The sequence below is a fragment of the Furipterus horrens genome, unplaced genomic scaffold, assembly GCF_987537825.1.
Source record: "Furipterus horrens unplaced genomic scaffold, mFurHor1.1.pri manual_scaffold_12, whole genome shotgun sequence".
NCBI lineage: Eukaryota > Metazoa > Chordata > Mammalia > Chiroptera > Furipteridae > Furipterus > Furipterus horrens.
This window is the reverse complement of record NW_028327182.1, coordinates 77,290,412-77,313,764: the sequence shown is the minus strand read 5'-3', so window position 1 is coordinate 77,313,764 and position 23,353 is coordinate 77,290,412. Positions and strand designations below refer to the sequence as shown.

The following is a 23,353-nucleotide window of genomic DNA, read 5'->3' as shown; positions in this document are numbered from 1 at the left end:
AGAGAAAAAATATTATCTTGTGTTAACTTGTTAATTCATTACCAGTGAGAGTGAACTTTTCCTCCATATATTTATTAGCCATTTGTAATTACTTAATTTCATGTTTATCTTTTTGCCAATTTTATACTGAGGTGCTAAATTTTTTAAATATTTATTTGTGAGAATTCTTAAAGATGAATTCAGCTAATGTTTACTGAGCACTTACTATATGCTGGGAAAAGTTAATGTTGCACATGCATTAACTTATATGATTCTCACAATAACCCTATAAGGTGGGTACAGTGTTAAGTTCCCAATTTATACATGAAGAAACAGGCCCAGAGAGATTCAATAGACTGCCTGAGGTCACACAGCTAGAGTGACAAAACTGAGATTTAAACCTAGTGACCCGAATCCAGAGACCCGTATGCCTAGCTATTTTGTTACATAAATCTATTAACCTTTGGCCACCATTTTTCTTTGGTTTTGTTTGGTTTGGTTTTGAGGGGGAGATATCTTTTTAGTGAACTTTTTATTTTAGAACAGTTTTAGAAAAAAATTGAGAAAATGTAAACAGCTATACTGAGAGTTCCCAGAGACTCCACAAGCAGTTTCCCCTATTATTAACATGTTATATTAGAATGGTTCTTTTGTTACAATTAATGAAACCATCACTGGTATATTATTATCAACTAAAGTCCATATTTTATTCAGAATTTCTTAGTTTTTACCTGATATCTGATTTCTGTTTCAGAATGCCACGTTACATTTACTTTTTAATATAAATAAACCTAACGTGATTTCCTTTGGGGTTTCTTGCTCTGCCTTTGGGCATAGTAAGCTCCTCCTATCCCAAGATGAGAAAACTTTTTCTTCTAGTCGTGTTATGACTTCATTCTCTTTACAACAAACCATTTCCTCAGTCTGAAATTTCTAGACTCACTAGTGTAAGATAAGGCTCTACATTTTTTTTTTTTCAAAATAGCTAACCAGTTACTCCAGTACTAGTATGGAGTATTAAACAATCCTTTCTCTTCCCACATATTTGTAATGTCATTTTTAAAATTCAATATTTTAGTCTCTCTTTCCTTCTGTTTAACCCTTGATGGTTTTTCTCTTTCCTTTCTCATTCACTCAGTAAATATTAATTGACTGCATTTTTATGTTCAGGCACTGTGAATATTATTTATTATTTATGTGGGAATTAACATGGGCAGAGGAAAGCATTTTGAAATGTACAGAATCTAAAATTTTTTTAATAGTATTAGGCACAGGACATTTGCCAGTCAGAGAGGTGGAGATGATTTTGTGAATGGAGCTTGGAAAAAAAAGGACATTTATGATTGAGCTTTTGTCATAGATTTTACATTGACCTAGATCAATCTTCAGTCCACGTGAGGACTGTATTTTTAAAAATTTGGCTTCCTGTATAGAAACGGTGGTGCTTTCAAATACTCTCAGGTCATCTGCAAGCTTTGTCAGGCTTACATTTTTCATGTACAGTCTAGGCTTTATTTTTTTGTAGTAATATGATATAAAGTTCTAGAGGATTTATATAAGGATGGCAAATGATAAACCACTGTTCTCAACTCCTGCTGTACCTTCCAGTTCTTCTACCTGTGGCAACTTGGTAGCATTGGAGAGTGAGAGAATCCCTCACTTTCACAGTTCTTTATTCCCAGAATTCTTACTTTTAAGAATGTTGTGGATACAATTTTGTTTTGGCTTGTACATAGTACAGTTTCTTATGGACAATCTTATGGTATGTCTGCTGCAAATATTATTAATAACAATTGTAAGCAAGAGAAATTGTATTTGGCTTGGTGAAATTTAGGAGCACAACATAGAAGCTTTAGAGTCATATCTGTTTTCTGAAAGCAGGATAGTTCTGTTTCTAATATAATCCACACACCTGTCTTGTACTGCAGGTCCCCATAAAAGTCTGATAGCATGTTATGTCACTGATGAGAGCTCCCAGGAATCTTGCAAAGATGCTTTGCTTCAGAGCAATAGCTCTTAAAACTTTTTTGGACCACAGCTCCCTTGATAATATAATAAAAATCATCCAGACTTTTTCCAAATGAAAATACACATATAAACAATATATGAAAGTTAGGAGGGTTACAGATCCTGAGGCCTGCGCATTATCTCATTTAATTTTTTCATGGATCCTGTGAACTATATACTTACCCACTTTAGGGATGAATAAACTGGGGCCTGGAAACTGAGGCCACAGAGCTGCTAAATGGCAGAGCTGGGATTCAAGTGTAGTGAACTGGCTGAAGCAGAGGAAACAAAATTACCAGTCACTTCCAGATTGGGTTCACCAGGTAGGCAACTCTGTTTATCTGCTAGAAAGTAAGTTTTTATGGCTCATCCCTACTGATAACAGTTTCAGGAAAGTAAATGTTTGAGAAAACATTGTCCAACCCATTCTGTAGATAAATACCTATATTGCATTTACAGAGAGCAGATAGAAGGCCTCTCCTGGGTTTCTGAATTATTTGTGTCTGAATCTTGCTTTCCTAAGAACTGAAAAATGTTATGTTTCTATAGCTCCATCAGAATTGTTCCTAAATAGAGGTTTGAGAAACCAAAACTAGGAAAGGCTTAGACAAGATACAATGGTGGGAAGCTGACAGACATTTTACCTGCCAGACACCATCTTCCCTTGTTCCTTTGCCTTTTCAAACCTGTGCACTGGTTTCACCATGTGTGAAGCCATGGTTCTTAATAAATGTCCAGTGACCCATAATGATGACATTTGGGAACACAAGTCGGGTTCTGAATAACATGGGCCACTTTTAGAGTTGATGCCGCAAGTGTAGGTTGGGAGGTTCCCTTGAGGACAAGATTAGAACTAAGGTGTGCGTTCAAATTTCAGAAGCCGCTGGCAGTAGCAGGGGTGAAGAGAGGCGGAGGTAGTTGGTATAGTCTGGAGCGGGCCTCTCGCACCTGTTGTCTACCTCCTTCCTGCTTCTTGTCAGGTAAAATGCGCTGTTCTCTAGTCTTCCATCAGGGGGCGCCAGTCACCACCTACATACTTAGTTTTTTGGCTGAAGTTGCCTTGAAGTGATCAAGACTATTCAGCCAAATCCGTGCTGGGTGGGATCAAGTGAGAAAGTCATCTGATACTGTGAATGTACCTGTAGCAGAAAAGAATGGATCAGGGAATGAGGGAAGACGAGGTTGAAATTTTTTGATACTCGTTTCCTTCTGCTGGCCAGGATCCTGCCTCTCATGGGTGTGGTGTTTCTCTTTACTCCTCCAAATTGCATGGTTCAGAGCATATATTTTTGTGACTTCCAATTAGTTAGAAGCCTTCGTCCTTCTTCCTGATTTTCATTGGTGTTCACTGGCTGAATTGTAGTATAAACCACCTTGTGTTGGATGCAGAGGAGGCTCGTTGTGACTTTTTGTATTTACAGAAATATAGATCTTGAAGAAATTCTCTTCAAAAAAAAAAAAATGTTGATTGAATTTGTGACAGAACTTTCTGGTGCCCTCTGGTGGCTGCTGTTGCTCCCAGCTGGCAGATCTGTGCCCACGGTGACGGTTTTATTCAGAGAAAGGGGGAGACTGGCACTTCCCCAGCCCAGCCGATGCAGATCTTCCCTAGCAAGAGTGGGTTGTCCCGGCTCCTGAGTCATAGTCTTCAGAGACCAAAACCCAGACAGCTCCAGCACTTATTTGGCTTGCTCTTCCAACATCTCTTTCTCAGTCTTTGTTGCCCTAAGCCTACACTTTTAAATTTCTCCTTGTGTTTGGCAGTCCTTTCCAATTTATGGTCTTTTTTCTTCCAAGTAAAAGTTGTGTTTATACCCCTGCTAACTGTTTGTCTTGTTTGATCTATTCCATATCCCTGTATGAATGGTCAGTGGGCCTGGGCAGGGTCTTGTGTTGACATTGGAGTGCTTGAGGGGTGTGTGAGACTGTGTGTGTATGTGATGTGTGATTGTGTGGGGATGCCTATATGTGTCTTTGTGTGTTCACAGGTTTGTGTGTGACTGTGGGAGATGTGTATATGTATCTGTGTGTATGTGTGTGCGGTGTTTGTGTGTGGGAGGTGTGTCTATGTGTATATGTACACAGGCAGGTGTGGGAGAACTGTGTGCATGCACATATGGAGGGTGCATGTGTGTGTGTATGTGCCCAGGTGTGTATGTGGAGGTACATGTGTATTGAACAAGTGTGTGTGGGAATGTGTGTATGTGCTCAGGTATGTGTGTGAGGGAGGTGTATGTGTGCATAGGTGCATTGGGGAGATGTGTGTGTGTATATGCAAAGGTGTATGTGGGGTAGATGTATGTGTATTGCACAGCTGTATGTGGGGATGTGTGTGTGTGTACACAGGTGTGTTGGGGAGGTGTGTGTATGTGTGTGAGGGAGGTGTATGTGTGCACAGGTGTGTGTGGGAGGAATATATGTGTGCACAGGTGTGCGGAGGGAGGTGTCAGTGTATGTGTGGGAGGGGTGTGTGTGTACACAAGCATACACCTTGTTGCCAGCCCAAACTTTCCCACAAATCCTTCCTCACGAAGCAGTGACAGTTTCACACATAGACATGTCAGGAGACTATGGTTTCCCCTGCTGAGCCAGAGGGTTCTATTCAGGGCTGGATTGTGTCTTGTATGGAGTATAACTACTCTAGCTGATGGCCTCAAATCCCAGAGTTCTCATGTTCTTTACAAAGCAGAGAGGCTTTCTGAGGCTGTGTTGTTCACCAGCATGAAACTGTCTCCCCGGGAGCAGCAGCTTTCTGGCTGCATTTCTCTTTTGCAGTCAGTACCATCACCCACCTCAGGTTTCCCTCCCTCCCTCCCTTCTCCCTCACCCTCTATCATGTTCTTCCCTTTTTTGGTCATACTCAAGCTTTCCTCCACATTCACCACATGGAGGAGGCTCAGAATATGTAAAATGCAGCAGCCCGTTGCATTATGCTGTCTGTGATGTGCCTCTTTCACAGCGCGTGTTCAGAGGGAGTGACCAGGCCCGTGGCATGCCTAGCCCATACCGAGAGTCCCTCACTAAGTGTTTTGCAATGAGTGGGTTTAATTAAAGTGTGGATGCTGAAGATAACACAATTCTGAATGTCTTACTTGAGAAATAAAGTCAACATCTAAAGGGAGAAAAGGAAGATTACAACACAATATTTTACACTTATAAAGATACCTTAATATCTGAGAGTTAAGTAATTTCTTTAAATGTGGCTGTTGGTGAGGGAGAGCGATGCTTTGTACCAAGCAGATGTACCAGGAGCTGTGGAATGAGGCTGAAGAATGTTGCCACACGGTCTCCATGTATCCACTCCTGGCACCAGCAGCCTCGGAAATGTGTCTACCAGCTGTCATTACTTGAGGCTCACAGAGCACTTAAAGGAAAGGGATTATTGAACCAAGAGGCCAGTGACTAATGAAAATGCCCATCATGTTGGCTTATCCCAGTAGAGTCACATTTCTGCAGAGACTGTCTGCTGATACCACTGAACGAATGGACTCTGCCTGACCTTGGGAAGGCTGCTGGATACACTGCAGTTACCAGTTTCCGCAGCAGAGGCCATTTCTCCTGCAGGTGGCTCTTGTGGGCAGCTTTTCACCTGTCTCTCTCCCTGAGGCTGCTGGATTTTCTTTAGAATCCTGCCGAAGAGCCCCAGATTTGATACGCAAAATGGGGAGGGGGTAGTGGTGAAAAAGTTGAGTGAGGTTCCCAGGAAACATACATTGAATGGGCCTGGGCCATGTGCCCTGTGCTGAACCAAGTGGTGTCGGGTAGGAGGGATGGGGGTGGAGCGGGGGAAGCACTGGTGGAATGGACGGACTGTCCAGTTAGGTCTGAGTCACTTTGCCACCCCTGTATCAGGAGCCATGACACCCAAACCACAGGCCCTGAGAGTAGGAGGGGGTAGCTCCTCAAAGAAAATATGAATCTTTGCTCAGAGAAGGAGGAATGATGTCAGACAGACAAGAATAAGAAAACACCTCTTAGAGTGACAATTTGGCTGCTGTGAGTCAAGGTCCTTAGTGATGCTATGGAGTCTTGTTGAGGTAATTCAGAATATTTCGGATGAAAGCAAATAGCAAATGGTATTCAGTCCATAAATACTGTTTTGAGGGGGAAAGATTGAACTTGACGTTCCTCAAAAAACTTTTTGTCTCTACTTTGGACATCAGAGACGCGGTTCTTATATAGAGAGTGAGGGTCTATAGTGTTGTTAGCGTAGCCAGTGTCCCTGAAATTCATCTCACAAGGACCTGTTTCCTCCGGCAACAGTGTAATGGAGGAGACGATGATTTAAGGCACTTGAACATCCTTCCCGCCTCGGCGTCACCTGGAAGGCACACGGATGGCTGGGCCACCCCCAGTTTCTGATTCAATAGGTCTGGGGTAGGACTCAAGAATTTGCATTTCTAATTCCCATGTGATGCCAATACTGATGGCCCAGGGACCACACATTTAGTACTAGGGATTTAAGGCAAAGGGCTTATACACTCCACTTCCCAGAAAGAATAAAAGGAAGGGAGGGAGGGAAGGAAGGAAGTCAGCTGGTGTTTCAATAAATGCGTTACAAGATGTTCAGACTTTATTATTAATCAAATGTGCTCAAATAAAACCAACAATGACATATCATTTCAACCTGTTTGCTAAAGTTTTAGAAGACTGACTAAACTCAGTGTTGATGAAAGTGTAGGGAAAAGCTGTCTCATACACTGTCATTTAAAAATGTAAATATGTACAACCTTCCTGCAGGGTGGTTTGGCTCTATGTATCCAAATATAAAATGAGTTTGTTTGGACACTACGACCCCACTCCTAGAGGTTTAGCTCTAAGAATCTTGCATGGGTGAAAAGATACATGTATAGTGTAGTTCCTCACAGTTTTTTAGAATAAGGAACAATGAACCTCCTACATATCCCTCCATGGGGAGCAAATGATGTGAATTATGTAAACACACAAAGGCTTGTTATGCCACTAAGAGAAGGCAGTGAGAACACTTGGGCTTGGAAGGGTCAGGAAGGGTCTTGGCTGCACATCCTGGTTCCCCAGGTCCTCCCCTGGGAAGCAGAGCTTATAGTGGATAGTGGAAACAGGAGAAGTAGGGAATAGGTCCCCACCTGTACCAGAGGACAATATATATATTTAAATCCCGTTTGTTTAAAAGCATCTGTCTCTTATCCATTTTATCTATTTATCTACCCAAGTTAAAAAGAGGAGGAATTGGGGGGTTTGTCTGTTCATTTAGTTACCAGATATTATTGATCAGACAGAACAAAGTAGGCAAATTTTAGAGAGAACGCGTCTAGACGGGAAAGACAATACACAGAAAAATATAAATAACTTTATTCCAAATGTAAAAGTGCTTTGAAAAAGATTAAGGAAGAGGTAAACGTTTTCCTTGAGGCTGCTGGGTCTTGACTGACTTTAGTTCAAAATAATTCTCACGCCAAAGGCACATTTTGGGGTGGCATATTCTGTTCCCCTTCATCCTCGTTCACACAACAGAAGCTGGCTCACCCCCATCCTGGGATGGGGAAGGAACGTACAAGACAAGCAATTTTCTTTTTAAAGACATCGCCCCCAGATTGCATCTACCACTGACTCACATTCCCAGGTCAGAACTGAGCCACAAGGCCACACCTAGCTGCAGAGGAGGGCTCTCACTGGGAAATGTGGCGTCTGGCTGGGTGGCCCTGTGTCCAGCAAAAACTCAGGGGTTCTTTCCTCAGAAGAAATAGGAAATCAATGGATGTGGCAGGGAGACTCTACCATGGTGGTCTTGTGAAAATTTGAAGGATAAGGGTGCAGAAGGCATACAATGCTAAAGAAGTAATATAGTTTTTCTTTTTTATCTTAAAGTATGTGTGCTATGTGTATTCACTGGTAGAAAAGGAATAAAGCTATGAGTTATGTGTCACAATTCACATAGGAGATCTCTTTTGACCATTTTAACACACTCCCAATGGTTAAAATATTTCATTTCCTCTAGGAAGATAGAAGAGGTCAGTGTGACTCCTCACAGAATATCAATATTTTTACTTACCAACTTAACGCTGGCTACACCCCTCCTGAGATGGATGGAGGGTTCTCTCATGCCCTCTGGGCCAGGCTGAATTTACTGTGAAGTTAACGAAGCTTAAATTTCAGGACCCTTCACTCGCATAGGCCCCCTCCTAGGTCTCCAGAGGGGCCCGCTCACTGTGTCCATGAGGTCCTTTTATGTTTCTCTTAAAGAGAGCTCCCATTTTTATGGCTCTCTAGGCAAATGCCTCTGAGTAATATAGGTGTCACACTTTAGTCACCAGCAGGTCACTTCGATTAGATTCTCCGGCTGCCCACTGGGCATTTCTTCCCTTTCCACCCACTGCAGGACATCCATGCTTGCTGCTGCTTGTATGCATTTCTGGCAGGTCTGGCTTTTCTGAGTAGAATCTCTTTGGTTAGAACGTCCTTGTAACTGTTAGAAAAAGGATCTTCTGCTTGTCCCACTTTCACATTAGAACATTAATCTTTTATCAGCCTAAAGCCTTATTCCTGGAGTGGATTTTGACTGTATGTGGGGAAGAGGAGGTGGAGAGATGGATGCAAATATGCACACACATAATTTTGCATATAACTTCAAGAAGGTTAGGATCTTCTGATAGCCCTCCTGGCTAAACCCAGATCAGGAGCCCCTGCTCTGGAAGTTGAAAATGGAGCCAACTTGACCAGTCCGAAATAATTCTTTCCTCATGAGACTATGGGGCTAGAGGTTGGGCGTTAAATGTCAAGCGCTTGCATAGTGTCCGCTGCAGAGTGAGCATTTACAATTACTCACTTCTCTGTTGGGGTTTGGATGATCTTACTAGTTTTCCTGAGTTCCTTAGGGCAGCGATTTGCAACCGGTGTGCTGCAAGTTTTCAAAACGTGCAATACCTGACTCTTTAGTCAGGGGCGCTGACCTCTTCTCCCTTGGGTTGTCAAAAACATGACAACAGCTGACCACAACAATAGCTGTCGGGTGTGAATGAATCAAAAGTATACCTATTATTTTGTCAGATTGACAAAAACAAACAAACAAACAAACATTTTTTGGTGTGCCACAGTATTTTAGTAATTACTTTATATATGCCATGTGATGAAGAAGATTGAAAATTGCTGTCTTAGGGTATAACAATCTTAGCTTTTGGTTGCTACTATTTCTCACAGCCTGCTGATTTGCCCTTTAATTTGAAGGCAAGCGTTTAGAAACTTTATTTTTCTCATGTAGCCAAACCTGCAGTCTTTATTTTGGGTCTGATTTCACTAATTACTTCGAAGTTTGGACAGTTATCCTTCCAACAGAGATTTGACAGATTCTGTTGCTCCTAGATTATTTTCTTCCCATGGTCTGATTTTTATTATTTAACCATCTAATCCATCTGGAATTTATCTTAGTATATGCTCTGAGGTGAGGGTTTATTTTAACTTGATCGTTTCTTCTGATTGCTAACTGTTGATGACAAAAGAATGTTCAAATATATAGCAAATGTTTATAAGACTTCATCGGAGCCAGAATTTTGAGGACAGGCGTGGAAGCAAGATCTCAGCAGATTGAGAAAATGCTCTGGAGAGTGGCAATTCTGCGGTTCTCTTCATGCAGATTACAAGAAACCCACTGGTGGTAGATTAAGGGGAGTGGGAGAAAGGAAGGGGGAATTTCCAGGGCTGGATAAAAAGCAAAATAGAGAAACATATATATTTGTTTTGGCATTGGTGGGTACAGCAGTTGACATTTATAGTCCGTAGAGGAGGCACACAGGCAACAAGGTAAGGAGTTTCATGGTCTTCCGCTCTGGTGGTCTTCTGCTCCGGTGGCCCTGTGCTCTGGTGGTCTTGTGCTCTGGTGGTCCTGTGCTCCGGTGGTCCTGTGATCTGGTGGTCCTGTGCTCCGGTGATCCTGTGCTCCAGTGGCCCTGTGATCTGGTGGTCCTGTGCTCCGGTGGTCCTGTGCTCCGGTGGCCCTGTGCTCCGGTGGTCCTGTGCTCCGGTGGCCCTGTGCTCTGGTGGTCCTGTGCTCCGGTGGCCCTGTGCTCCGGTGGTCCTGTGCTCCGGTGGTCCTGTGCTCCGGTGGCCCTGTGATCCGGTGGTCCTGTGCTCCGGTGGCCCTGTGCTCCGGTGGTCCTGTGCTCCGGTGGTCTTGTGCTCTGGTGGTCCTGTGCTCTGGTGGTCCTATGCTCTGGTGCCAGCAGTTGTGCTTCCCAGGGGTCTGGAAAAGACAATTATTCTTTCAAAGGTATGGTACCTTAGATGCATAGGAAGAAGGGACAGGGTTCACTTAGGTAAAGACTGACCTTTGCTAAGGAAGCTGGAGGCCTAGGATATGACTACCCACTATGACCTGCCTAGTTAGGAATTTGGGATCATCCAGCCTGTGTGGTGACTCTCTATCACTGGGCTTAACAGACCTGTCATGTGGCCCCCTGAGCTTGTCAGGTGTATTACATAGCCCCCTTTTCATTCACACCACCGGTTATTCTCCAACAATTTATTAAATAATCCTTCCGTTCCCACTGTAACATTTTTTAAGTATATTTTATTGATTATATTGTTACAATAGTTCCAATTTTTTCCCCTTTGCTCCCCTCTTCCCAGAACCCTCCTTCCCCCAGCAATCCCCCCCCCCCAGTCCATGCCATGGGTCATGCATACAACCTTTTCCTATATTATTCTTTTTTTTAAATTTTTATTTATTTATTTATTTATTTATTTAACAATCCCTCCCTCTCAGACTTAAGACCCTTTATAATCTTATAAAGGACAATGGGCGAAGGTCTCATGCTCCTCTAGCTGCTTCAAGCTGGGCATGGTCGTCGTCCTACCTACCCTTGGTTCCAGAAATCCCTAATAAGAGTGGGGGTGTGGGGGGGAGGGTGGCCTTCCCACATGGGGAAGGATCTTGCAGACTCCAGGTCAGTTGGCTGTCCCCAGACAATGGCGTGCTTGGCTTAACAGGCTGGCATCCTTGTTGTATTCTGGGGGCAACATATTTGGCAACAGAGTTAAAAGGCATCATTCAATCCATAACCACTAGATGATAAAAGGCAGGTATTAATTTTTCAATGCCCCACATTAGGGGAAAAAAAAGGGCTTCTTTGGAGGAAGGTGTACAAGGCATGTCATACCTGTCCAAAGCCCTTTTGCCCACTATACTTAGTTTGGGCTGAGGGGAATATTTTAGGTTTCCCCCCATCAGACCTCTGTGCCCTTTCTGTCCAAGCCATTAGGACAGAAAAGAGAAACCAGTTTTAAAGTGAAGCTCACAGACCACCCCTTTCTTCACGAACCCAGCCACTTTATTCAGCCTGTAACATTTTTTAATTACATAATAAACTCCTATCTCATATGAGGTTTTTCTTAGACTTTCTGTTCTGTTTTACAGAACAAAGATATGCCTATTTTTGTAAACCTAATCTCCATCTTAACTCTTTTTAAAAAAAAATATCGACAAATCCTAAGAAAAATCACCAAAGAATTTTGAATGAAAATTGCATTAGACCTATAAATTAGTGGTGCAGTCTTTCCACCTTTACAATATTTAGTTTTACTAACTTGGGACATTGTGATGTCTTTCCATTTATTCAACTAGTTGTTTAGTTTATATTCATTAGTGAATAAAATGATATGTTAATATTTGGAGTTTTAAAACAGATACAAAAAAAAAAAAAAACAGGTTTCCCTTTTCCCCACTTCGTAATATAACAGAGAAGTAAAAGGACATATTTCCCTTTAATTTTCACACACAAGTAGTTTCAGAACAAAGCAATGGTTCCTCTACACAGATAAAAGCTGCAAGCAACGGAGGGTCTCATGTCATGGAGTTTGCTTCCTGGTTTCCCATCTTTTTCTCTCTTAGAAACACAGGAAGTTATCCATCACAAATACACGGGTTACTGTCATGAAATGCCCCCAAATCCCCAGAATAAGGATTTAGCCAGAGTGGGTGTCCCAATTATTTTGGAAATCTTATTGTGCTTTTATTCTTTCTTCTGGTGGACACTTCCCCTCACAGCCTCCCACCAGAGAATCTCTGCTACCCTTTCCAAGTGCCTTCTCAATCTGTTACCTTCTAACTTCTTGATGACAATGTTTCCCAAATTGAAAATGGGACATATATTTATAAGGAGAGTGGGTAGAATATTGGATATCAGGATGATCTCAGGAAATCTGGGCCATGCCATCAATGTGGTTCTAGTCTTCCAGATACATTGTTTGGGAGGTTTATTTTATAGTGGAGGGAGGGTAGAGGAGAGGGAATAAAATGGCTGTGGGAGAAGGAATGTTACTCTATTTCAAATTCCTAAATTCCATCAACCTCTTTAACTCCAGCCTTAGAGTGCACTTCCCCGTACCCCAGGTAAATGAAGTAGATTTCTCCAATTTGAAGTGATATTCATTGTTAGGAGCTGAAATTCATAAGCAACTTAGAAAGGGTTCTTTGTGAGGCTTTACATATAAAGGAGGCCTTTTCTTATTGCCTAATCTGCTGAAAAGGAATGTAAGTTCAACAGAAAAAAACAAAATGTGCTAAATCAGTAACAGTTTACAAGACGACACACCTGTTTAACAGGCTCTGTAACTGTAAGTTGTCTGGCAGGAAAAACCAAACTCATATCTACTGGAACAGAAGATACTTCTAAATTTAAAGAGTTCACTGCTTTAGGTGGATCTTGTGGCTTTATTTTTGGTTTGCTTCTTTTCAGCTCTGGATTTGCGGTAGTTGGTGGGAAGAATGAGGAATAATGTTGGGGTTGTTTTCCTCCCGTAGAATGAACAGACTGACCTAATTCTGTTTGTATTTTTGTACTCAACTACTGTTTCTCTAATATTCTTGCACTCCAGGGTAGAGGACTAACGTGAACTTTCTTATAAAGTCAATAAACATAACGTCATATTTCATGGCAATAGAAAGAACCTCATAAAGTGGCTCTAGACACCACCAGAGTAGTGTAAACATCATAAAATATATGGGTTCCCCCCTCCCACTTTTTTGAAAGCTGACACAGTATAACTGCTATGTGGCAGTTCTGTTATAGGTCTCACTGTGACGTAGGTTGAATGGCATACTTTCTGGGGAAGTCAAACTTTACTTTCTGATACAGAACAAAATAGATCAGAGGGTGGACCTGACCAGAGTTGTTCAGCAGAACAAAACCTGGACAAGGGCTTTTGAGCAGGCCCCCTGTGGGGAGCTCAGCCAAGTCTTTAATGGATGCAATCTGGTCCCTTTCACTCTTCCCGGAGCTCTGAAAGAGTATTAATTAGCTATGAACACAAACCTGGCTTTTCTCTTTTAAAAATTAGAAAGGAGGTTGGTTCCCTTTATGATATAATTTTCAGTGCAAATGTGTAGTACAAATTCCCTGATATGCATGTGTTTTGGTAGTGGAGGGAAGGTTCTATAGGTTATTGTGGCCTCCAGGCAAAAGATAACATCAGATCTTGCAAGGTTAAGACCGTAACGTTAACATAGTTGAATATTGTCAGATACCGTTATTGGTAACACTGTCTTGTACAGATATCAGCATGTTCTTGCCTGGTTAGACTGAGGTAGGTCGAACAGCAGGCCTCCTATTGACAATGGCTGATTTTTACTGAGGGAGGGAGGTATTCCTAGTTGTGATTTTGCAGCCAGTGCCAGATAAGCCGGAAGCCAGGACTTTAGCAGCAGCAACAATTTGCAAGGAATGTCTAACTGGTGGAATCACTAGCACCGGGGTAGCTGTGAAGGCATTCTGCTTTCTTTCAGTCTGATACAGTGCAGAGGGCATTGAGGGGTAGGAGACAAGGGTTCTGGACTCAGTGTGGTGTTCATTAGCTGTGTGACTTCTGGCACGTGGTTGCCTTCTCTGGTTCTGTTACTTGATCAGCAACTTGAGAATGAGAAAGCCTGCCCCACTGAATGAGAGAATGATTATAAGGATCAGATGAAACTTTATTGATACAAGGTACAGTACTATAATCATTACACCTTTGCGACCTTCATTTAAAAATTCAAGAGAAAAAAAGCTAAGAGTTTATTGGTGAGTGGGGAGAAGACATGCAGTGATCTGGTTGATGGAGTAACCACAGGCAGGGAGTTCCCCACCATGTTTTGGAAACTTCACCCAGTGAACAGCTGGCTTTCAAAAAGCAGGGTGGGGAAGTGGGAGATGGTCCGTTGAGGTTCCACTGAGGCACCTCAACCTCGTTGCCTTTGGCAGTTTGTATGGGCCAGTGCTTTTCCTAAGCCCTTCAAGGTTCTCCAGCCACTGGTTACACCGTCAATCTGAAGCAGATATATCTTTTGCTCATCAAATTCTTAAATTGTTAGAAAATATGGATGAGTTGACTGGTTTGTCTGTCTGCCTGACCTTTCTGGTTTCTCGCTGGTTATTTTATCTCTGTAATTCCGTAGTGCCATCCTGACCCTATCCTCCCTCCCTGCCTCCTCCACTCCCTCCACATCACCTCACAGATGCCTTCTCATTTCACTAGCTGTCAGAAAATCCACTTTCTTAGCAGTAGGTTTTCTTTTCCTTCTATTTTGTGCTTGGCTTGCTTACAGCACTGATACTTAGTGAACAAGTGGAGTGAAAGATGAGGACTCTCATTCCAGTTCTGCTTCTTTTACCCCCTGGGGAGAAGCTGTCCCCTTCTCTAGGCAGTTTGGAGCAGGGAAAATAACAGTTTTACAGCTCCCAGGTTGTTGCCAGAATGAACTTCCTATTTTATTTTATTTCTAAAAGTTTTATTCATTGATTTTAGAGAGAGGGAGAGGAAAGGAGAGAGAGGGAGAGGAAAGGAGAGAGAGGGAGAAACATCAATCTGTTCCATTCATTGGTTGATTCTTGGATGTGCCCTGACCAGGGATCGAACCCACAACCCTGGAGTCTCCAGGCAATGCTCTAACTAACTGAGCCACCTGGCCAGGGCAGAATGATCTTTCTAAAGGGGAACATGACTTACGTTCTCAAAGCCTGATGACTGCACTCTGTCTATCCAGGCTCCGTGGGTCACTCCAGTGCACGGGTAATGGCTTTTGTTTGTCTTGTACCACGTTGGCAGCCACAAGGTTTAAAACAAATTAGTGAGAAGGTTAAAGATTGGAAGATTTTTACAAAACCCAGAATTTTGGTTTCTCTTGGAAAATTGTTAGATGGCAATGCTTGGCACCAGGAGCTGGGTAGGGCTGCCGCTTAGCCAAAGCAGTGTTTTCCAGGTAGCAGAGCTACCACCCAGGCCTTGTCATTCCCTTACATTATAAAGGCAGGTGCTTGTATTTGCTCCCCCACTACAGGGTCAAGTTCAAACTCCTTAACAGGTGTACAGGATCCTTTGCAGTTAGGCCCCACCCTGCTTCTGCCCCTCACCTCCTGCCACGTTTCCACTGGAATTCTCACAGTAGCTATGCTACTAAATGGATAGTTGTTTGGCTGTTTGAGTTGGTTTACTCATATGTTTTATGTTACTTTATTAATCAAAAAGACCCATTTCACTGCTCTCTCTGGAGCATCAATTTAGCGGCAAAGTGTGTGCCTGGCCTGGCCACCATTGTGGTGTGTTTCAAGGGAATTACAATTTTAGATTTTCATGGTGTATTGATCCAGAACTTCTGTGAAGGGCAAGAAGCAGAGAAAAGAAGAGAACAGATGGCGCCCTTTCTGTGTTTATGGTCACTTCCCCAGATGTGTTTCATTTGGTTATTTGGTCATGTATTTGTAGACGTTTTGCTCCAAGAAGTTGAGGATGTAGCAGCAAAATAATTATTTACCTTGGTTTGGATATCTATTCTTAAACATTGCCCATTCTTTCCCAGAATTACAGGGAAATTCATATATCAGCCTCATTTTTTGTATTTCTAGACAATAAATCAATTCAAACTATTGAGTAGTTACTTACTTTATTGCTGTTCTCCTTAAGTCCAAGAGCTGAGAGGAGTGATTTTTCAGGTACTGAGTATTTGCTTCTCCAGTTTCAAGAAATTGCTGTGTAGTTGGGTTTTATTTTGCCCATCCCACATTCCATTCTATGCTGGTTCAAAAATTTGATTTCTTCAGGAAGAGTCAGGCTTTAGGAATTTATGTCACCTTAGCCAAAAGTGTAAGGTCTATTTGTAAACTAGAATATTCCTTTTCTGCATATTTATGAAACATCTGCTGAATGTGTAGCCCTGTCCTAATTTCTGGGGAAACAAAAATGAATCATAAATATGATGTTGTGAGAAATGCTCACAATAAATCACCAGGACACAGGACTTGAGCAGCAAAGTGAGGCATTTATTCATGAGTCTGCAGAGTCGGGCCCACTGCCAGCCAGGAGCATGTGCATGCGAAGTAGACAAAGAAAACTGGTTTTATACTAATGCGATTAGCTTCCCCTCCCTAACACGATTAGCTCCTCTGCCCCTCTCCTTCTCCAGTTTCTCCATTACTGGTTAATCCATGTTCACAATCTAACATGATTAACTGCTTAACTCAGGGTGTGATTGACTAAGGGTAATTTAGTTATAGATCTGTCTCCAAGTTATTTGCAAAGTTATCTAGCTACATCTTCCCATTTCTCTGTGTTTGGTGATGACAACCTTCCTTCTTTTGATCCCAGAGATATGTGTGAGGAGCTTCGGAATGTCATTTCCTCACTCCTTTTCCATGATTCATCTGTTAATTATCTCCTCCTGGTTTGAGAGTCCCTGGCTTGCTTCTGTATCCCTAACAATGTGGTCCCTGCCATTTAAAGTTTATGGTCCAAAAGTGGGACAGATAAGTAAACAAATACATAATATATAGTATGCTAAGTGCAGATGACCTTACATCCTAGGATGTCCTGGTGTATGCTTATTGTCCTGATATAACTATTAATAATGCACCCCTTCAAAGCCAAGGGCCACAGTAAGTCTTTTCTGGATGTTTGGTGTGTAGAGATGATAGAAAGGATGGAAAAATTAGCCTGCTTTTCCTGAGCTGGGTGATGAAGGAAGTTCAGACAGTCAAGGTCAGAGAGCTTAAGGTGGGGGCAGGGGCAAGGAATGTGCAAAACTGCAGGCAAAAGGAAGATGGTTCAGGAGGAAGCGATTGTTTCAAGCTAGTCATTGTTTCCTAAATTTATCCTGTGAAAAAATTCCCCGGGACACTTGGTAAAATTAGATTTCAGATCCTGCTGACAATTTGAATTTGTGTTTTTAAAGACGCGCCCCCAGATGATTCTTGGACATATTATAAGTTCAGCATCAATTCTCTACTGATTATGGCTAGGAATACAAAAGGCTGGGAATTTGGGGGGCAGGAACAGCAAGACTAGAGTACACGTCACAGATAAGCCAGGCAGGGTGACTCCAGGTGAGAAAAACCTGAGGTAGAACCGGTTGGGAGACATTCACGTGAAACTGTGGGAAAAGGGATGCAGAGAAATGAAAAGACTTCAGAACTATTCAGGAGGAAGAATAAACAGGACCTAGTACATGCCAGTTACTGATTTACATGGACTAATATTATTTCCAGGCAACAAAACACTTTTGTTAAATACAGGAACCTGGGGGACCTTATAATCTGAAGGTTTATGTGGTGACCCATAAAACTAAAAATACAGTTGAATAGTGTTGTGGTATATTCATGTGAACTTAAAAAAAATGACTCCTGCTTACTTCACATCTTTGCAGTCTCCAGAACACTCACGACAATTGTGTTTATCAATGGGAAGGAGCTGGATGAATTCTATAACCATCCTGACACCCCCTCAACCCTTTCATCTAGACTTTAGGCAAACCCCGCCCTTCTGTTATGGTGAGGCAACTGGCCATGTCTTATCTTGCGTTATTTTTGCTTTTGTTATTACTGAATATGTAAAACAGCCATGATTTATCAGCAACATATGTGCCAATGACTTGTTCCTAAATTCTGGAGCTGCTCTCTCTGCGGGAACCTGCAACCATAACCCTGGGAAATTATAAGAGTGCAAGAAACGCCAAATCCAGCCAGACAAGATCATTAAGCCTGGTGTTTGAGGCAGCATTGTGATTTCCCGGAATGGAAAATAAAGAAATCTTCGGAGAACTGTCTTCAAGCATTAAGAAGGTTTTTATTTTGAAAGCTGCCTTCACCAGGCCGGTTGGCATACTTCAGAAGCAGCAAACGAAGTCAGAAATCAAAGACTTGGAAGTTATGAAAAGAAAGCCTCAGAAAGGAGGATGGGAAACCGATCAGGCTATAATTTCACAGGGTAACTTAGCACCTTTTGCCCGAGACCTGGCCACAAAGCGTCCACGAGCGCGGTTTGCGAGGAACAAAGCATCTAAGTTTCCAGTCCTTGGCTCCAGTAGCAGCGTGGCTGACAGATTATCCGAATCCTAGGGGTGATGGGGTTGAAGGTGATCAGGCTGAAATCTTCCACGCTGTCAATATCAGGGCTTAACTTCTGTACGATCCAACATCACCAACGCCATTAAGTCACCGTGGCAAGATGAAAGTATAAAAATGAATAGGACCGTCGTTTCAGTAAAGTGGGAATGTACCCCCAGGAGTACACAAATGAAGGGAAGTTAAAAAGAATAAATAAATAAATAAACAAACAAATCAATAAAACGGGAGTGGCAGAAAGTCCAGCACACACGGACCCAGATAAATGGACCTTCCCCACTCCAGACGCTCACGGAGTAGAGGCGCTCGGGTCCTCTGCTCGCCGCCCGCGTCGCGGCAGGGAAACCCCCTGCCCACAGTCCAGGCGCGACCAGCGTGGCGCGACGGCGGGGGGATCTGGCGGGCGCGCTGCAGACATCAAAGTCCCGCCACCGCGGCTGCCCCCGCCCGCGCGCGCGAATAGTACGGTCCGAGGGGGCGGCTCCTGGGGCGCGGCTCCCGCCGCAGCTGATGCGCGCCGAGCCGGCAGGGAACCGGGACCTGGGATCCCAAACTCCTGAGTCTTCGAGCTATCGGGCGCCGCGACCCTGAGGAGGCCCCCACAGAGGCATCTTCCCGGCGGGAGTCGCCGGGCGCGGGGTGGCGCCGCAGCCACCCCATCTGGGCAGGAGGGCTAGGAGGAAGCGGCGCTGCCTGCCTGCGGAGAGGAAGCGCTTTCACCCCTGCCCCCGACGGCGCTCGTTTAACCACATCCGCGCCTCCGCTGGAGACGCGAACAGGCGCCTGTCACCGGTTCCCTCCATTTTGAAAGGGAAAAAAGGCTCTCCCCCTTCCCGTACTCTTAGGAGCTGGAGCCGGAGGATCCGCGCTCATGGCGTTCAGCCCTTGGCAGATCCTGTCCCCCGTGCAGTGGGCGAAATGGACGTGGTCCGCGGTGCGCGGCGGGGGCGCCGGAGAGGACGAGGCCGGAGGGCCCGAGGGCGACCCCGAGGAGGAGGACTCGCAAGCCGAGACCAAATCCTTGAGTTTCAGGCAAGTACACGCATCCCCGCCGAGATGCGAACGTGCTGCCATCTATCCATCCATCCACCCACCCACCCGCGGCTCTTTCTGTGTGCGTGTGTGTGGTCGCCCACCGCGTAACCATATTCCTGGCGATGCTGCGTCCCTGCCTGTCCGCTGTGCATTCGAAAGTTAAGGATGTTCTGCCTCCCGCGTGTGTTCTTTCTCCCGTTCCAATATGAGCTTTCCGAACCTAACCGAGATTCTGCAGTTGGTCCGCATCCCGGTCTGCCGCAGCCACTTTCTCTAAGCTTCGATCTCCCGTCCCCCTCCCCACCCCCGCAGTGTCATTGATCACACCGGGTGGAACTTGGGGCCTTCCGTGTGGGGAAGCAGTCGCTCCAACTGTGTCCCAAAAATGCCGACTTGGTAGAGAAGGTCGCGTGATGACAGGCCCCTGGCAGCTGGTGAGAAATGGTGGTCTCTGCTGAGCTGTCACCCATGTGATTGCGGAAGGCAGGTGACAGCGGGCTCAGCCACGGCCCAGTGAGTTAAAACAGGTAGAGGCCTGCCGGAGAAAAAAGCATCATGGCGAGAATTGGCTTAATTTTGTAGGGGGAGGGGCTAGGCTTAATTTTTAAGGCTCTGGGAAAGGGCTCTTGTGAGAAAAGGAGTCTGTTGAAAAGAGCTTTCTTCTGGGTGTCGGAGAGAAGGATGACATCAAAAGAGGTGGTGCTGGAGCAAAGCTCGGGAGGATGGTGATTTTGGGGAGACAGGATGCCTGGCCGCAGCCCAAGGAGGGCCCTGCTGGAAAACCCGCAGCATCACCCACCGGCCAAGGCATGCTGAGGACCAGGGGGTTGTCAAGTTGGGCAAAAATTCCGGACTTGAGCCGGTTTGGATTTATGGATAATAAAGGGTGTCAGAAATACCGTTGAAAGTGGTAATTCCTCATTTTTCCCCCTTGGCAGCTCGGATTCTGAAGGTAATTTTGAGACCCCTGAAGTTGAAACACCCATCAGATCACCTCTCCAGGAATCCTGTGATTCAGCTCTAGGATTAGCAGGACCTGGGGCCCAAACCCAAGGTAAGGCAAGACTTTCGTTTTCTGCTTCTTATGTTTTAAACTTGAAAACATAAATTAGGGAAGGGAAAGAGTTAACTTTGAACCATTCAAAAAGATTTAGATGATCTCCTTATTGGGAAAAAGCTGTTTGAAAGCTCCTGGTTTATTTGAAGTGTTTGTTTTTTAGGATTCTGGTGTCAGAGGCTTTCTTCCCCAAGTAGTTTGCACATTTACAGTATGAGATTATCATTATCAAACCTTCCTGCTGGGCCCTTCTCTTCAGCCCCTAAAAAACAAAGATTTGTGTAGGAATGCAGTGCTGCAGGTATGTTTAGATTTGGCTTCACAAATTTCTCAGGCTAAGTAGCCTTCTACAGGGGTGTGGCTGGAGACAAAAATTATAGGTATGTGCTGATGTTTTTTAGATAAGGAGGAATCTTAAGACACTGTTTTGAAATTGCTCTTCCACACAGGAATGGTGGTGACCCCCTCAGTGTACCTAAGGAAACCTGGTGCAGAGGCTCTCTGCTAGCCCCTCTGAGCCCAGCCTTGAGCCTGTCCTTCCTCTGTAGAGGCTTTTGCTGTTCCACTTAATTAGTAGAAATCTTTTTTGTCACAGCCAGTTTTGAGTAAAATTTCACCTGTCCTGATAGATTTTGTTTATTCAATAGAGGGCACTGTGATTCAGCAGTGGAAAGTCCTGCTCTAACCCATCTAACATTACAGGGGGCAATAGACCATTTATTTATTTACTTTTATTTTTTTAAAGATTTTATTTATTTATTTCTAGAGAGAGGGGAAGGGAAGGAGAAAGGGAGAGAAACATCAATGTGAGAAACATCGATCGGTTGCCTCTCCTATGCGCCCTGACCTGGGACGGAACCCGCAACCCAGGGATGTGCCCTGACTGGGAATCGAACCAGTGACCTTTAGGTTTACAGGACGATGCTCCAACCAGCTGAGTCACACCAGTCAGGGCAGTGATGGGCCTTTTAAAGGTTAAGTGAAGTATACACATCAGCTTCTCACGTATAATTGTTACAGAACCCCTGGGCTGCTCCAATTGAAAACAAACCCACGGGCTCTTTAGTTAGGGGCCCGATTGCCTGCCGCCAAAATTATAACTCTCAATACCAGAGTTTGGTGAAAAGAAAAAGAATTGTTTAACAGTTATATAGATTTAGTTATTTGCGGATTTCTGTTGTTATATGGATTTAGTTATTTGCAGATTTCTGTTAAGTCTTATGCTCTTTAAAACACCCACAAACATATCCTTGCCTCCCCACTACCAAACCAGGCTAGTTTTAGGAAAGTCAGAGAAACCCTTTCCCTACTTTCCAAACACAGTTCAGCTTTACCAGCAGCTGCCAATCATTCAATCTGATTGGGGAGGTCCTTTCTGTGCTGTGGCGCCCTCCAGCTCTCAATGCAGAACCGCCTGGATTCTCAGCCTCCTTGTAAACTGCCTTCTTCCTGCAAACCACGTGGATCTCCTCTCCTCAAAACTGCATGGCGAGAGCCTCTTAAAGCAGCCTGGAGACCCCTTCTCCAAGCCACATGGAGAAGGCCCCTTCATCAAGCCACGTGGAGGGAGCACACGAGCAAGAGAGAGAGAGAGCGCGAGAGCGCGAGAGCCAGTGCATGAGCGTGAAAGAGAGAGGGAGAGCGAGAGCCCAAGAGCGAGAGAGAGCTAAAATGTCCGCAGCTGCCTATATATCCCTGACTGCGTCCTGTGACGCAATGGGCGTTGCAAACAGTTCTGACCATTCACAGAACCTTACGTAGGCTCTGTGTGCTTTCTCCATACCATCCCCTGGTTCAAGACTCCTCCCATCTGCCTGAGGCTTTGGATGCATTAAAGCAATTTACATAATGAAAGACACCGGCCATCAGCCTCAGGCATGTGGAGGCATTCTGAAAGCTGCTTCCTTCTCCCCATCCCCAGCCGCAAACTCTGGGGATTTTTGGACTCCCCTGTTTCTGTAACATGATGGAGAAAAATGAAGCAGGGGAAGGAGGAATAGGGTTTATGGGGTAGGGGTAGGAAATCCTGAAGGGTATGTAGGGAGAAGCTTAGTGATAAGGACAGTTGAAGAAAGATTGTGGGAACAGCCTTGCAGATGCCTGGGGACAGACCCCTTCTAGCAGAGGGAATGGCATCTGCAAAGGTCTGAAACAGCACCAGCCTGTGACAGAGTGAGCCCTGTGGTGGGAGGGTAGCAGTGTGGCAGTATGTTTGAGGACCTGTGAAGGGGCCAGTGTGGCTGGAGTGGAGTGACTAGGCAGGGAGCAGTAGTTGCTGACATAAGCCAACTATGGGGTTGTCTGGATCAAATTTTAACAATGCCGCGATTTTCTTTCTGAGTGAGATAGGGAGCCATTTGGAGGACGTGTTAGCTTCCTGGGGCTGCCTTGACAAAGTGCCACAAACTGGGTGGCTTAAACAACAGAAATGTGTTCTCTCACAGTTCTGAAGGCTAGAAGTCTGATATCAAGGTGTCAGCAGGGCCACACTGTCTCCACAGTTTCCAGGGAAGAATTCTTCCTTATCTCCTCTAGCTTCTGGCATCATTGCCAGCAGTTCTTGGTGTTCCTTGGCTTGTGACAACATAACTCCAGTCTCTGCCTCCTTCTTTACATGGCCATCTTCTCCCTACTTGTCTGTGTCTTCTCTCGGCATTCTTTCAAGGACACCACTCATTGGGCTTGGGGACTATACTAATCCAGTATGACCTCATCTTAAGTTCATTACCCCTGTAAAGATACTATTAGCAAATACTGGGAGTTAGGGCTTCAGTGCATCTTTTTGAGGGAACCCAGTTTAACGCACAACTGAGAGCTTTGAGCACAGAGGGATTGTGCTTTGACTTCCTTCTTTAAAGGTTGCCTTTTGCTGTCCGGAGCAGGGACGCTCGGATGGATGTCCTTTTTACCATCTTTCTCTATTCCATTGTCTGCC

General features: G+C 44.3%; 1 protein-coding gene across 6 annotated transcripts in view; it reads left to right on the top strand.

The window, feature by feature from the left end:
• Window positions 1-23,353, top strand: part of TACC1 (transforming acidic coiled-coil containing protein 1) — a 79,833-nt gene that overhangs the window by 8,443 nt on the left and 48,037 nt on the right. For 4 of the 6 annotated variants that reach the window (XM_090258956.1, XM_090258954.1, XM_090258959.1 and 1 more), the window contains exons 1-2: window positions 18,825-19,358; window positions 20,300-20,415. In XM_090258956.1, coding sequence (XP_090115082.1) covers window positions 19,198-19,358; window positions 20,300-20,415 — 277 coding nt within the window. In that variant the 5' untranslated portion in view covers window positions 18,825-19,197. Of the gene's footprint in view, window positions 1-18,824; window positions 19,359-20,299; window positions 20,416-23,353 lie in introns of those variants that run through there. The other 2 variants (XM_090258957.1, XM_090258955.1) reach the window with 1 other exon arrangement.